This window comes from Limulus polyphemus, unplaced genomic scaffold, assembly GCF_000517525.1.
Source record: "Limulus polyphemus unplaced genomic scaffold, Limulus_polyphemus-2.1.2 Scaffold1495, whole genome shotgun sequence".
NCBI lineage: Eukaryota > Metazoa > Arthropoda > Merostomata > Xiphosura > Limulidae > Limulus > Limulus polyphemus.
This window is the reverse complement of record NW_013667105.1, coordinates 70,497-86,471: the sequence shown is the minus strand read 5'-3', so window position 1 is coordinate 86,471 and position 15,975 is coordinate 70,497. Positions and strand designations below refer to the sequence as shown.

General features: G+C 31.4%; 1 protein-coding gene across 2 annotated transcripts in view; it reads right to left on the bottom strand.

Moving 5' to 3' along the window:
• Positions 1-3,900: 3,900 nt before the first annotated feature.
• The window catches only part of LOC106463832 (CDK5 and ABL1 enzyme substrate 2-like), a 47,316-nt gene continuing 35,241 nt past the window's right edge, over positions 3,901-15,975 (bottom strand). For both annotated transcript variants that reach the window (XM_022391447.1, XM_013923910.2), the window contains 6 exons: positions 14,170-14,276; positions 14,018-14,054; positions 12,292-12,354; positions 10,459-10,563; positions 5,784-9,383; positions 3,901-5,681 (listed from right to left, as the gene is read on the bottom strand). In XM_022391447.1, coding sequence (XP_022247155.1) covers positions 9,243-9,383; positions 10,459-10,563; positions 12,292-12,354; positions 14,018-14,054; positions 14,170-14,276 — 453 coding nt within the window. In that variant the 3' untranslated portion in view covers positions 3,901-5,681; positions 5,784-9,242. The remainder of the gene's footprint in view (positions 5,682-5,783; positions 9,384-10,458; positions 10,564-12,291; positions 12,355-14,017; positions 14,055-14,169; positions 14,277-15,975) is intronic.

The window sequence follows — 15,975 nt, the reverse complement described above, 5'->3', positions numbered from 1 at the left end:
GTAATTTCTCTTCTCGTTCTTCTTGTTTCTTTTCTTTTTCCTCTAACAACTGTTGTAATTTCTCTTCTCGTTCTTCTTGTTTCTTTTGTTGTTCGAGCTGCCACTGTTGCAGGTTTTCTTGCAGCTGCTGTTGTCTCTCTTCTTGTTTCTTTTGCTGCTCTTGTATTGCTGCTATCAAGTCTGCTAAACTGTAGTTTGATTTTCCGCCTCCCGTTTCCATTTTTTTCGTTCCACTTCTGACACCAATTTGTTACGTCTCCGTTTGTTAATTAACTTTCCGTAACTTCGTTCCGACGAAACTTTAGCGACACAAGTCCTTACTTAATAAAACTGGTTTATTCTTTCTGAATATAACTTTACAATACACTTATTTTCAACAATCGCGCTAAAACAAACGCTATATCAACGAACGTCAACAATACTTCTGACTGCAGTTCAATTACTCACTATCTAAACACACATCACATTACCGTCACGTTGTCACCCTCTTTTATATACCAGCCTACCCTATATCTAGTAAATGCTAGAGCATTCGCCAAAGTACAGGATAGTTCTAGAAAGTAGAGGGCGTGAGAATAGTCACGTGATCTCGATGACGCAACAATATTTTAAAAACAGGTACGAAGTTTTGATGTCTGGTGCGATCATTCTCAAGTACCTGTTTTAAAAACATCATTCTTATACTTTACAAGCTGTAACTTTTAATAAAATAACACTTATAATCAGTAAGTAAACTCAAAACGAAACTATTAAGTTAGACGGATAGAGGGAGGGTGTGTTTTCTTTAGCGCAAAACTACAATATGGGCTATCTACGGTCTGTACACCGCAAGAATTGAGCCTCGGATTTTAGCATTGTAAGTCAGCGAACTTACCGCTGTTTCACCGGCGAACCAGAGAGTGAGTCAGTTAGCGACTTAACATGCATGAAAAACGCATTTTCTACCTTTTCATTTTTCAAAATTTGTCATTTATTCTAAATCCGTGCAGTTCTCCCATAACACGTAACGTACTCCATAAAACCGTTAAGTTCACTTCGTTCTAGCTGCTTTTGTTCATTTGTTGTTCTCTACAGATAATACATGATCTGCGGCGGAAAATTTCGCTATAATGCTGCAAGTAGGTTCTTGATGGGCAGATGATGTATAAAGATTACGGCCTCCATTATGTTGAATGGTAATGACCAATCACGTGACAGTGCTAATCTCTATGAGTTGGTTGACGGGAAGACATCTAGTGAGAAAAAAATGTATTGACCAATTCATAAGTCCAGTAAGATGCGACCATCCAGTGTCCTAAAGCAAGTACGAACACAATATTTTTCCGTTTATTTGAATAAAGATTGGTTTCATTTTGTATTAAATTAATTAACAGAGACCCGCAAAACATGTGTGGTCAAAGTTGTATCTTTATAGCAACAGTGCTTTTTTAAATACAGGATTTCTAGAATAACATTTGTTTGTTTGTAGTTAAGCACGAAGTTACACAAAGAGCTATCGGTGCTCTTCCCATCACGGGTATCGAAACCAGGTTTCTAGCGTTGTAAACCCGCAGACATACCGCTGTGCCATTGGGGGGGGGGGCTAGAATAATACAAAATAATTTAATTGTAGACGCCGAAATCTTTAGTCAAACCTCTCGATAAACCTGCGTGAGAATTTCAACTTCAAACACCATTAACTATGAAGTATGGAGGAGGAAAACCCGTGTGGTCTATACTTGTCACTGATGATTGCAGAACCTTCATGGACTACTCCAGTTATATTACTATGTCACCAAGTTCCAAAATATAGCAGGCCAGTTCAACAATATCACCCAATCAAGACAAAAACTGACCATGATAGAAATGTACTAGAGAAGCATATCAGGCTTAGTTTAAATCATTTACAAAGTGAATGGACAGAATAATGAGCTACAAGGTATTAATTTTGCTACCTATTTAAAAGGACTAGCCTTAACAACATCAATCAACCTTCCAGTTTAGAACAGTAACAACTATATCTCATAGGTGGCTGTCTTATGAAACAGGTTTTGTTTGCTTCTTTTGTTGAATTTTGGGCAAAACTACTCGAAGTCTATCTGTGTTAACCATCACTAATTTAGAAGTGATAGACTAGAGGGAAGGTAGCTAGTCATCACCACTCACTCTTGGGGTATTCTTTTACCAATAAATAGTGGTATTGACTGTCACATTATTATGCATCCATGGCTAAAAGGGCAGGCATGTTTGGTGGGACGCAGACTCGAACCCGTGACACTCAGAGTCAAGCTTCCTAACCCCCTGGCCAAAATAAAAAGCCATAGGAGTCTTTGTACTTTTTTATTGTACAGTTATTTAGCTTTGTTGACAAGTAGAGATACTAATGGAATTGAAGAAATACCATAGAGAAAAGAGAAAAATAGCTAAATTCTTTGAACCTAACAACAAATTAGTAGTTTACAATAAAATGTAAAGAATGAATTTTGATTAACTTCTGAACAATGATAGAGTGAATAAGAAGACAAATTTCATGTCATGAAAAATACACATGCCTTTCAAGTATACACTAATAAATTCATGATTATCTGTGCAGACAAAGGCATCTGGTGGCCCCAGGCCAGATTAATCCACAAGTACTATTTCATATGATCACAAAAAATTAGTTTATCATTACTTTTAAGAAACTTTTGTTACTGGCTATTGATCTTAAGCATTGGAAACTTCTAAATGCCTCAAATGTAACGGATTAGAATTAAAACATAAGTTTGTAGCCCATCTGTGATATCAGGTCGAGTTTTGTGAACAACTACTTAAAAGAACTTGCCCATCTCTGAGCAACTTATTTAGACCAACAATGTATAACTGACAAGATTCTACCAATTCTATTTTAACAAGACAAATACTTTCTGATAACTTTTTAGAAGTTGTTTTATGTTCAAGTCCAAAGCTATAGGTTGTCTGCTTTAAACCTACTGTAGGTATCAAACTACAATTTTTAGCATTATAAACCCTCAAGGTTATTGCTGTACCACCGGTCTTTTGAATAGCTTCTACCACACAAACTCTTTAAATGATATGGTTTAAATGCCAAAAGCTGGCAAATCATTAGAAACCAATAAGCCTAAAATTTGTGATAAAAAATCACTTTAAAATGTAATTTTTTTCCCCACATTCTTCTTCATTTTTTCATTGCAGATTCAATAGAATTTTGGCTGTACTTTTTGTTTTCCACAAGTCAGTGCCCAAGAGGCTTTTCGTTTAATACCAGAATTCATCAGTTAGGCCAGACAGTGAAAGGCAAAAATAAAAAAAGATGTATAGTTAATGTGATTTTTATTCCAAAATTTAAGCCCACTCTTCTTAAATGACCATGAATATATAATTTTCTTTTACCATAATAATACACATAGCTAGATCTTTACATTTTGATTTATTCAGTTTATTTTCTCATGTACCATTATCATAAATGCTAAATTATCCTTGCATTGGTGTTAACGTTGAACTCATAACTACAGGATAAAATCTAAACAACATTTACTGATTATTTTATGAAAATTAAAAAAACAATTCTTTATACATGTATGTATATATATGTATCTTACTCCTTTACACTCATAATATTTTATTACAATTCAAAGTTGGAAATACTGAAACCATTCAATAGTTTGCTTGTTGCGACTTTCACAGATCTTGGAATAAGGTCCAAAAAAAGTTAGTATGTTGTAAATGTACATAATCTTATATTATATCAATTTTATTTTATTTTTGACTAACTACAAATCTGTCTATCTTTGTAAGTTAATGTACTGTTGCAATCATTGGAAATTTTAAATTACAGCTAACTTACTTTCAGGTGTATTATTTTACACATTTGTACAAATTAAAAAAACAAAACAAGTAAATGTACAACTCACACAGTACTGATAATAAACAAATTTTATAAACAAGGAAATCCTTTGAGGAAATAAATTATCTGAATTTTGTTAATTTTATAAAGGAAGCAATTATACAAACAATTTAAACTTACACAGCATATGGCAAAAATGTACATATTTACAAAGACATACAAGTTACGTACAAAAACAAGTCTTCACCACTGGCACTACTCAAAGTTCTTTTGGACAGGATGAGTAAAGTTTACTAAACTGTTAGTCAAAGTGTACAAACGGATTAATCCTGTAACCTTCTATGTTAATAATTTATGCCTTAAAATTAATTTTTACTTATTTTATACCAAACAATGACAACATATATAATTTTCATTTTAGCTGTTAATGGAAGTGCAGATATATTCTATTCAACTTCCCAACACTTGAAGTTATTATCACAACATTATAAGTACATTTACAGTAGTATCTTTCTAGAAATTCCAGTAAGAATCACTAGTTAGGGATCAATGAAAGAAGTAGACAACATTTTTCTTGAATATGATTATCAAATTATTATGGAAGTAATCAACAGATCACAAACTTATGTTTTTAACACCAGCACACATTGGATCAACACACTGTTAAGTGAATGATGCATACACTGCTTAGCAGGATAAACAATTAAGAAAATTACATGACATTTTCTGTTGCTTTGTTATTGGTGAATGAATAGTATTGAATATGTATAAGATCAGAAAAACACATTAATAGGAAAAACTGCACTTTGTATTAGGAAAAAAGAGAAGAAAGTACCAGATAAACTGTTTGAAAAGATCGAATAAATGTGCATATACATGTTTATGCTCAATAACCATAGTTTTGTTTTTTGATGACCCACATTTGCCCTTTAATTCTTATAAAAATATAAGATTGTAAAAAAAGTATTCTGGAAAAAGGGTATCATGCAGATTGAATTGCCACAATTGTCATTGGAAGTGCAACAACTGGTTGTATGGCATACTTACCTTGGTATAAATAGTCACAGTGCATCTCATTAAACCAATATGAAACTAACAAGTATGCAGAGAAGTGAACAAATGATATGTTATTACAACCAAGGATGCAAAGCCAAGGCAGTTATTATAGTGTATAACATCCAAGTGGGCCTTATTCCAGTGTTGCTGTGTCCATGTTCATAAAAAAATTTCATGAGATATGTTGCACTTGTAACAAACCATGTAGGCAGACCACTGACACTTACTGAAAAGTATGCAGAGGTCAGCCATACTGTAGCAGAACAAGTATAGTAGCACATGTTGTTTTTTTACCTTTGTCTGGATTTGCCAATTTAAACTGATTTGTAAGGCAGTTCAGTCTTTCTGGAAGTGTCAATATGCTCAACTGCATCATTTTATTGAAAACTAATCCACACGTAATATTTCCTAAACATTTCTATGATGTTATGGTGTGGTTACAAGAGCTGAAGTTGTTATCTGACTTTTTTGAAGAACTATCAGAACATGAATTGCAAACCTGCAGAATTCCATGCTCTGTCCACAACCAAGTTCATTTCATGTAGCAATATAAAATATGAAAAGTCCTCATCCAGAATGTTGTAAGTAATTGGATATGTTAATGGTTCATAAGACAAGGAGAAACTTGTAGAAGTTGTTGGATATGTTAATGGTTCATAAGTCAAGGCAAAACTTGTAGAAGATGTTGGATATGTTAGTGGTTCATAATACAAGGAGAAACTTGTAGAAGATGTTGGATATGTTAATGTTTCATAACTCAAGGAGAAACTTGTAGAAGATGTTGGATATGTTAATGGAGCTTGACTTATGAACCATTAACATATCCAACATCTTCTACAAGTTTCACCCTGACTTATGAACCATTAACATATCCAACATCTTCTACAAGTTTCAGCTTGACTTATGAAGAAACTTGTAGATGTTGGATATGTTAATGGTTCATAACTCAAGGTGAAACTTGTAGAAGATGTTGGATATGTTAATGGTTCATAAGTCAAGGAGAAACTTGTAGAAGATGTTGGATATGTTAATGGTTCATAAGTCAAGGCAAAACTTGTAGAACATGTTGGATGTGTTAACGGTTCATAAGTAAAGGAGATACTTGTAGAAGATATATTTTCTATGTCACATACCATTCAGTTTGCTGAAACACTAAGTAAACAGGTACAAAAACAATTACATTTAAATTATTAAAAATATGAGATGCTGGACAAATCATAGAAAAAGAGAGACAGTTGTGCACCACTCACAAACATTTCTAGTTGGACATGCATAAGGCAAAGATGGACAGAAAAAATTCTGTAGTTGATGGTGATTGGTGTTACAAAAATCTATTGATGTTACGTAACAACAGTTTAAACATAAATACAAAAACATTCTCACCAATAAATGATCTCATTATACAGACAGGAACCTTGGGTTCTGTAATCTCCAAACCACCTACAATGTCTTTTGCAAAGCCATCAATAGCTTGATGAAACTTTAATCAATCCTTTGCAAATGATAAGAGTTGGTGACAGTTTAAATGGAGGAAATCCACAACTAATTACAGTAACATAAATTATGTTGTAAGTTGGACAATCAGTTCACTCACAGTATGTACAAGGCCTGGAAGAAGAGGAACTGCAAGACAAAGAATGATGTAAGGAAGAATATAAGAGAAGCAGAATGGTTTAGTAAATAAAGACAGAACAGGGTGACATTGAAGTTAACAATAAGATACTTAAAGAAGCCAGTCCAAACTTTTAAGATGCACTGAAAAAAAGACACAAAGCTTTAGCAATGTTAGAAAATGAACAAAGGAAAATGTAAATACTGACATGAAATCTGCAGTAGGTAAGAGAACAGGAAAAATAAAATATGACTTAGTGAATGTTTTAGCATCAAACTTTCAGGAATAACATCTTACAAAAAAACAAGTAAATGCAAAGTGATCTTGGTGTGTGTGTGTGTGTGAAAAGTATCAATAGCTCTCTTGTACAATGCTACTGTTATGGTTGCTTTTATTGTTTTCATTGTTATACAAGAAGTATCATGCTTATTGTGAAATAAAGAGTGAATTGTGGGTAAGAATAAGTGGAGAAGAAGTCAGTTCAGATTTTGTTTATTTGTTTTATAAATTATATAAAAATATTTTAATTTTACCCTATCATTGCCCTATATTTTGGGCAAAATTTCCTATACTTGATATAGAAAAATGGGTATGATCCCAGAAGGAGATGTGCTACAGTACAATAGTAGTATATGACTAATTCATTTACAGTAAATTTACAATTGTAACCTAAACATGTAACTCAAGACAGACTGATAACTTTCTGAACAGACTATTTATTATATAACTCAGTAAAAAATATACAAATAAAGATAACTGTTGAGCTTTCAATGGCTTTTTCACAATACTAGATGTTCTACTATGACTCAAAAGTCAGACAGCACTACTGCTACAAATTTATTCTTCAAGACATTATTATATGCAAGATTAGTTAGTTTTGTTCTTTTACCAATTTTGGAGGAACAAAAATCTTGAAAGATTTTCCTCGATAGATTTTTTTTGGAAAGGAAAACATTAATGAGATGCTAATTGGGCAGAAGTTTGATATTAAAGAAAAACATACAAAATTCTTTGGCAATGGCATATAACCTTGAAAATATTCTAATCTTCCATAGTTTAACTCACAAACTATGTATCCTACATATTAATATATGGGATACAATAATTTGTACTGTGATTTTGCAATAGAAGATAGTATTATTTAAAGCCATTGTCTCAGTGATTTTCAATGATTTTTGTATTGGTGATTGGGGTAATATTTTATTGACTATAAAAGAAATAAGCTTTCTTGCCTTATAGAAGTGTCTATTTATTCTTTTTAATTATATAAAAAGCCAAAATTACCTCAGGCTCTCTTTGCACAACTTCATCATGGTCTGATGCTGTTTCAAAGTACCATTAAACCTATCCCTAAGTCTTATCTCGTTGGAGAAACTTCTTTTGATTCAAGTAACATACAATAAATTTTTAAAGAACACAGTAATAAATCTTTTTTTTTACAACTACATTTTGCATGTAACCCTAGGTACTTTTAGCTAGTGATCTAATTTTGCATGTAACCCTAGGTACTTTTAGCTAGTGATCTAATTTTGCATGTAACCCTAGGTACTTTTAGCTAGTGATCTAATTTTGCATTCAACTACTTCCAAACAATCAGATTTCACCCTACTTCCTAATCTAGCTTTCTGTCGATGTTGGCAGCAAAACCAATATAAACACAACTTGATGATACAGAACCTGTAAAAAAAAGTGCTATCTCGAAATTTACCAGACTTCACTTCTTTAAACAGTGTAATAGTCTCATGTTTATGAAAGGTAAACTATTTTTTAGAATTTTTTACATGTGATAATAAAACCTATTCCTATTTGTTTGATAAAAGTTCTTGTAAACTATGATTTCACTTTGAAATTTTAAACAATACTATTCTTACACCCAAATCACATTTATTACTTAAAACAAGTAACATAACTTTTAAAAAACATACCTTAATGAGCTTACACCATGTACAATAATTTATACAAGAAACCTTATTTATCAAGTTCACTGAACTTAAAACAATTTTAACAAGAATCAAATATTTAGGACAGTTTTTTTTACAGGAAACTTTACCTCACGAGTTTTATATATTATTGTAAATCATCTATATAATTCCATATCTTCTGATAAAATGAAGTCATTCTTGTCATATCTCCAGTTGATTTCTCTATAATATGAGTTATGGTTTTCATATTTGTGAATTGGACACTTGTGTGCTTACACAAAACTCATTAAAAAAATCATTGGAATTCTAAATAATATCTTCAACTTTTCACTAGAGTTGAGGAGAACCACCCAAAATGGTCAACAAAAAATCTAGAAATAATGTAGCATGCTCACTTCTGATTCATACACTATTGTAAAGTCAGTATTTTAACAGTCTTATCTAGAATACCTCCATAACATTTATTCATGAGTTTAACTGAAATGAATATTTCCTTTCTTTTTCCTTGAAAAATTGATTCTAGTTTTTTCTGAGTCACTGCTAATTAGCAGCAAATAGATAAAATTCAATTTTTAGTTTTGACTCTTCAACTCTTTTGACAGCAAGACACCACACAATTTCTGTTCTTTCAAAACCGTTCTTCACAACCTTGTACAATGAAGAACAAATTTTCTGGGAATGATGCTATCAATAAAAAATACAACACTCGTATACATATCAAAAATTATGCACTATACTCCCAACTTTCAATCTTTATTATATTAAAGTGAAGTGTTCTAAATCAATATCCAGCTTGTATCTGACAAAAACTGCTGGAAAGTTATCGTCAGGATTCATAAAGGAGGCGTTGATAGTGAGGAAAAATTTCCCAAGTTGGCAAGTGCAGTGAAAACTCCATTGCAACCAGAACTCCAAACTCTGCATTTAGGAGGTCCTTGTGGTTAAGACGGAATCCACATTCAATTTTCTATGGAGGAAGAGAAGCACTGGTTTTCAACATCTCAAAAGTAACCTTACCAGCATCATACTTACTCAGTTATTACATAAAGTATTTATTTACATTCTATTGCAGAAGAGAATGACTTGTGATCCAGTGAAACAAAATACTAAACTTATTTTAGCCTGCAGTTTCATGCAATTAAAAAAAAGAAGGTAAAATAACACCTGGTTTTCAGACCTCGGGAAACAAACGAGCAACTAGCGTGGAAGAAGTTTGGGTTCATCATAGTTTTAATAGAAGCACTGTTATAATGTTTAGGACACAATATTATAATCAATCACAAAAAGAGAAAAAATCTGTATAAAAATAAATTATGTGTATGTATACCTATACATATATATATATATATATAGTTACATCCAACTTAAAATTCTGATAACTATTTGAGCAACAGCAGGTTTTTTGGTTTTAATTTTGATAATCTCTCCATCAGATGTTGAAAAAACAACAACTAATATTTGTAGGAATTACAGGTACAGTTTATCACTTTAGATACAGATGAGTATTCTTGTTTATATTAGTGAATAATTGTGTTTGTAACTATGTTTCTTTCAACGGTAGTTTACACTCGTGAGCTGCAAGAATTATTAGGGTGGGTTGCAGAACAAGATAAAAAAACTTAAATATTTCTTTTATTTCAAAATTATAAAATAATGATTCTGAAATGTTGTCAAACAAAAAAAGAAACAAAAGCATAAAATTTAGAGTACTACTAGACTTTAGTGAAATATATTAAAACAACAACCCCCTTTACCTAGTTGAGCTTGGTTCCAGAAAACTGTCTGGCTAAGCAGATGAGTTGGGGGTTAGAAAAGTTTGGGAACTTGTGTTTTACAATCATGCATGCAATTCATATCTCTTAAGATTCATGGAAGAATTAATCACATATCCTGCATGTGAATGTGAAATTAAACTTTTATATAAACGTTTTCAATCTAATTAGCTGTTCCTCATATTATATTTGTATTTAGTTCTTTTAAAAAACAAACCAAAATATTTGCTGTCACTGTTTATATACTTTATAATACCAGGTCCAGTTTACCTCCAATAGAGTCTTGAGATCAGCACCCTTGACATCATTAAGTTTGGCTGAGAGAAGTAAACAAGCACCGACACAGAGTTTTCTGTTATGTTTACTCACCAACATCTAATCCAGAAGAAATTGAAAGGTAAAACAGCTTTTATTTAGTGATGTTACTATTATTGTATCCTTTAGATGTTTATATTTAAGTTATTGATGCATATTTGAATAGCTTTAGCATGGAAATAACTTAAAATAACAATGCATTAATAACACATGGCCTTGAACAAGTAATCTACAGAAATTTTAATTATTTAACTAATTAGTACCTTAAAGTATTGATCTAATTGGATAAGTTAAAACTGATTTCATACTTAAGATATTTAACAGAATCTAGGCTTTGTTGCTTGATTTGTTTCACTTTGGTGAATTTAATAAACCATACTGTGATATGTAATTTTCCAGTAATGCTTAACAACTGATTATTAATGTCATTAACATTCAAACATGTATTTGTAAATATTCTAAAAATTCAGAGATTCCTCCAGGCTTCAGAGTTTCTGGTCTAAAGAACTCTTTATCTTAAAATTTTGAGGGTCGAAAGGAAAAATTGGAAGTTGCTGTTACAAGCACTATGAGATGCATCTTTTAAGGTCAAGCTTGTGGCACCACTTCACGTTGAACGAAGCAGATATCTGTCACAAGGGGGAACTGTGGTCTAATATCACACAATGATGTGTTTGTTTCCAAACTGACTTGAATTTTAAATTTTAATTTATTTAATTTTGTTTTTTCACACAGAAAATTGAATGTTGTGCATTGGGTGTGATAGGGCAGAGGTTGAATATTTATTGAATATCATAACTGCAGATTCATATATTACTTTGAAATTATGCAGCATTTATATTTCTATGTTAAGAGTGAAGTTATTGTATTATGAGCAGACAAAAGAGCATCCTATAGATGAGTTCATTTATTCTTTTATTCAGAGAAATGGTAAATTTATTACCGAGTAACAGTAGAGGTGAATACATAAATACATTTGTGTTTAAATACTCTCAAAGGCCACAATGAAGCTGTTTTTAATCCTTACGATCCGTCAAACAGATTGACGTTTATGGCCATTTGATGCGAAAAGTTGATTTTCCCCACGACTTCACAAAACACTAGAAAAGATCAAATTCCTAATTTCATATTTTGTTTAATAACTGACAATTTTCGGGAACCAGCACGATATGTTTTATCCAACAAAAGGGTTGAGGAAAACCATTAAGCATGGGTGTATTGACTATAATCGACCACCGGTTGGAAATAAAACTGATTCTATACAGACTAGCTGTCGATAACGAAACCCAATTTTTATTGGAAATTCAATTTTAGATATGTACATAGTCCTTTGTAAATATTGCAACAGAAAATCATATTGATGTTGGTGTTTTTTTAAATACACACAGATTTATATTTAACAAGGAAAAGTAAATATCTCCTTACTTCAGAGAATGATGAAGGAAATTTTGCGTGTGCAGTACACGCATACTGTTTTTATGCATCCAAATGAGTATTTTTGAAATCACAAATGCAAATATGCATTAATGGAAGCTCTAAAATTAATTTTTTCAAAATCAACAGTATTAATTAAACTTTTCATAAGATTTTATTGGATTGAAAGGGGTATTATACTGTACTTGTAATTTTATTTCTGTTTTACAAACAATATGATATTAGTTTATTGTTTTAGATATATACAAACAGTACTTAAATGTTGCATTGAACTTTTAATAGGGCTCCGCAAAATGAAAATATATATTTATAAGCTTTACTTAATTATATTAAAAAAAACAAACAAAATCTCACCTTTAAGATCAACTTTTCAAAATAGACATATGACTGAGCCACCGTGAGCAGATCAATTCCACACTGATGATAAAAGAAAATTATTACTAGATAACACAGATGGTAGAATAATCTTAAAAAAAATCTTAAAAACTACACGATAATACATTTAACAAAATAAAAACTTATAAGAAGGTGTAACATAATAATGTGCTATGTGCACTAGCTGTCCCTAATTCTGAAGTGATAGACGAGGGAGAAAGCAGCTAATTAACACCACCTCACTTCCAAATCTTAGGTTACTCTTGTCAAACTGAAGACTGGGATTTATAGCCATTTGTTGTAAAAATAGATATCCAACCTTTGTAACGAAAGAACTAAAATTTAACCATCATATTTATAATGCACCCATGACCTTAAGGTGCAATTTTATTTAATGGTAATTGGATGTGTATAACAGAACCTCAGCTATACAGATCAGTATCTTAACTACTAAGCTGTACTTGATGAACAATGTATACATAATAGGTTTAAAATAATAGATGTATTATATCACTGTCCCAGCCCTGCATAATACAAGATGTTGATGTACACTAACACTGTAGACTGTATAAATTATAGGTTTAAAATAATAGATGTATTATATCACTGTCCCAGCCCTGTATAATACAAGATGATGATGTACACTAACACTGTAGACTGTATAAATTATAGGCTTAAAATAATAGATGTATTATATCATGGCGCCAACCCTGTATATTACAAGAAGTTGACGTACACTAACACTGTAGACTGTATACATTATAGGTTTAAATATACATGTATTATATCATGGTGCCAACCCTGTATATTACAAGAAGTTGATGTACACTAACACTGAAGACTGTATACATTATAGGTTTAAATATACATGTATTATATCATTGTGCCAACCCTGTATATTACAAGAAGTTGATGTACACTAACACTGAAGACTGTATACATTATAGGTTTAAATATACATGTATTATATCATGGTGCCAACCCTGTATATTACAAGAAGTTGATGTACATTAACACTGTAGACTGTATACATTATAGGTTTAAATATACATGTATTATATCATGGTGCCAGCCCTGTATATTACAAGAAGTTGATGTACACTAACACTGTAGACTGTATACATTATAGGTTTAAATATACATGTATTATATCGTAGTGCCAACCCTGTATATTACAAGAAGTTGATGTACATGCTGACCTATTTCCTACTTGATACCCAAAGATCATTTAAAAAAGTAAAATGAAAATGAACAAATGAGTGAAAACAACTTAAATATTTAGTTATCACATAATTTGGTTTATTGAAAATGTTTTTAACAAATATATTTCTTTTTGTTTAAGCACAATAAAGTACAGTAGTACAAACTTGACTTTTTGTAAAATATCCAGTCCAATAATAAGAAATACATTGCCAGTGTGAAAAAATTGGACTTAACAAGTAGAAAAAAATTAATTTCATACCTATTTCACTGAAAGCATATCTGTATGTTAGTACTCTTGTACTGGATGACAAATTACAATTTTGGATTTAAATATAAGGTATGGCAAATGAAGAAACTTGTTGGTTAAATTATTTGTTTGATAGAATTTTCACCTACAATGTCTTGAGACAGAGTTAATTATAAATAATCACTTGTTTTACAAATAGATATCCAAATTTGTAAAGAAATAACTAAAATTTAAAGAATGGAAAAAATGTCCTACCTCTTGTCTAGCGATCTTGTACATTTCCCGTTTCAGGCTGAAAGGAGAAACACTAGGTGAATCATTGTTGTGACAATCGAGCTACATATAAAACATGATTACGTTATGAAAATTACATGAATGTTAATCCCATCCCATAGCTCTTCACTCACCTTCGAAGTTTGCTTAATGTCAACTGAATCAGTGGAAACCGTTCACGAAACTTTTCGTTGAGCTCCTTCTTCAGATCAGATGGTTTCACATAATCAATCACAGATGTCTGCAAAGGATCAAAGTTGCTTAGGTTCATCTAAAGCTACATTAATGCTCTGGGTTAGAAATCCCATGAGAGAAGAAATATTTCAATTAGATGTGTTTTGATCTGTTGTACAGTTCTATGCCAAATCTGCTGTGAAAGTGATATGGATAAAAATTTTAAAACTCTTACTAGAAAGATTTAACCTTTAGAAGAAATCACTGCTTTGAAATCTCACCTGAGTATCGATCTTTAAGAAATAAAATTTTAAAGATGAAATTTCTTGTCAGTATAAAGTTATATGATGGATAGGGATCTATTTTCTGACATGTATTATGCTGAAGTTGAGAAAAAATTAGACATATCTATCTCAAATCTTCCAGGTGGTTTTATAGTTTTAGAATTATCTCCCACTTCATGTTTTCATTTATGTTTCTTTTACAGACCAAAACATTTATATGCTTGAAGTCTTCACATAGGTTCTCTCAATAGCATATACTTAATGCAAATCAACATATGAGGCACTTAAGGACTGGGTTGGATCATAATACATCCATGTATGACTTGAAATGCCAACCTAAGCCTTCTGCAACCATTAAATAAATTTAGAGCACAAAAAACAACCTTAATAAAAATGTATTCTAAACTAATTTTATGTTATCAAGTTTTTAAAATAAGTTGTAAGATCCACATCTACATCATGGAATCCGTGTAAATAACAAATCCTTCATAGACCCTTTTTTTTGTGCTTTGCAATTAGTAAAAATAAACCTTATGATGGTTTAGTTAATAATTTATCAAACTGTAAAAAATATTGATGTAATGAAGTGTGGTGGATCTTTAACTTGTAATTTGTTTCTGTGATATGAAATCAAATATCTACAAAAAACTTGCAACACAACTATAACTTTGTCAAAACTGGAATGTAATATACTAGAATCACATTTTTTGCTGACAATGTGATATCCTACAAAAGATTACTGAAATAACATAGTACGACCAGTCTTTATACCAGCGTACTGATTTACTTTAATAAACTCTTTAAACCTAGAAGGTTTTGCTCATTCTACTGGTATTATTTTCATGATTTCCTAATAATTATCACCATACCTTATAAAATTTCTATTTTATTAATTTTGTGGATAATAACATGGTTTGGATTAGTTTTCACCCAAAGAGACATAAATGTTATCAGACGCTGTCATCATTCGATGGATAAATTGGAATTTTCGGCTGGATGCGGATAGCATCTGCTCAGGTTTAAGGAGGTGATAAGCATCCAAAATACACATGATTTAAAAGAAACTGTTATTTCAAAACATTATACATATCTATGGACACAAATATATTCCACAAGACAGGTACCATAATTTATCCAATTTAATGTTTCCACACATTTTAAATTAACAACTTACAGTGCCCAACTGGTTGCTACATAAATACTTGCCATTACAAATTAGCTGTTTCACTCTTACTGTAATGTTGCCAGACATGTTGTAAACTTGCAGTACCTTACTGGATGTTATAAATTAGCTGTTTCACTCTAACTGTAATGTTGCCAGACATGTTGTAAACTTGCAGTACCTTACTGGATGTTATAAATTAACTGTTTCACTCTAACTGTAATGTTGCCAGACATGTTGTAAACTTGCAGTACCTTACTGGATGTTATAAATTAACTGTTTCACTCTAACTGTAATGTTGCCAGACATGTTGTAAACTT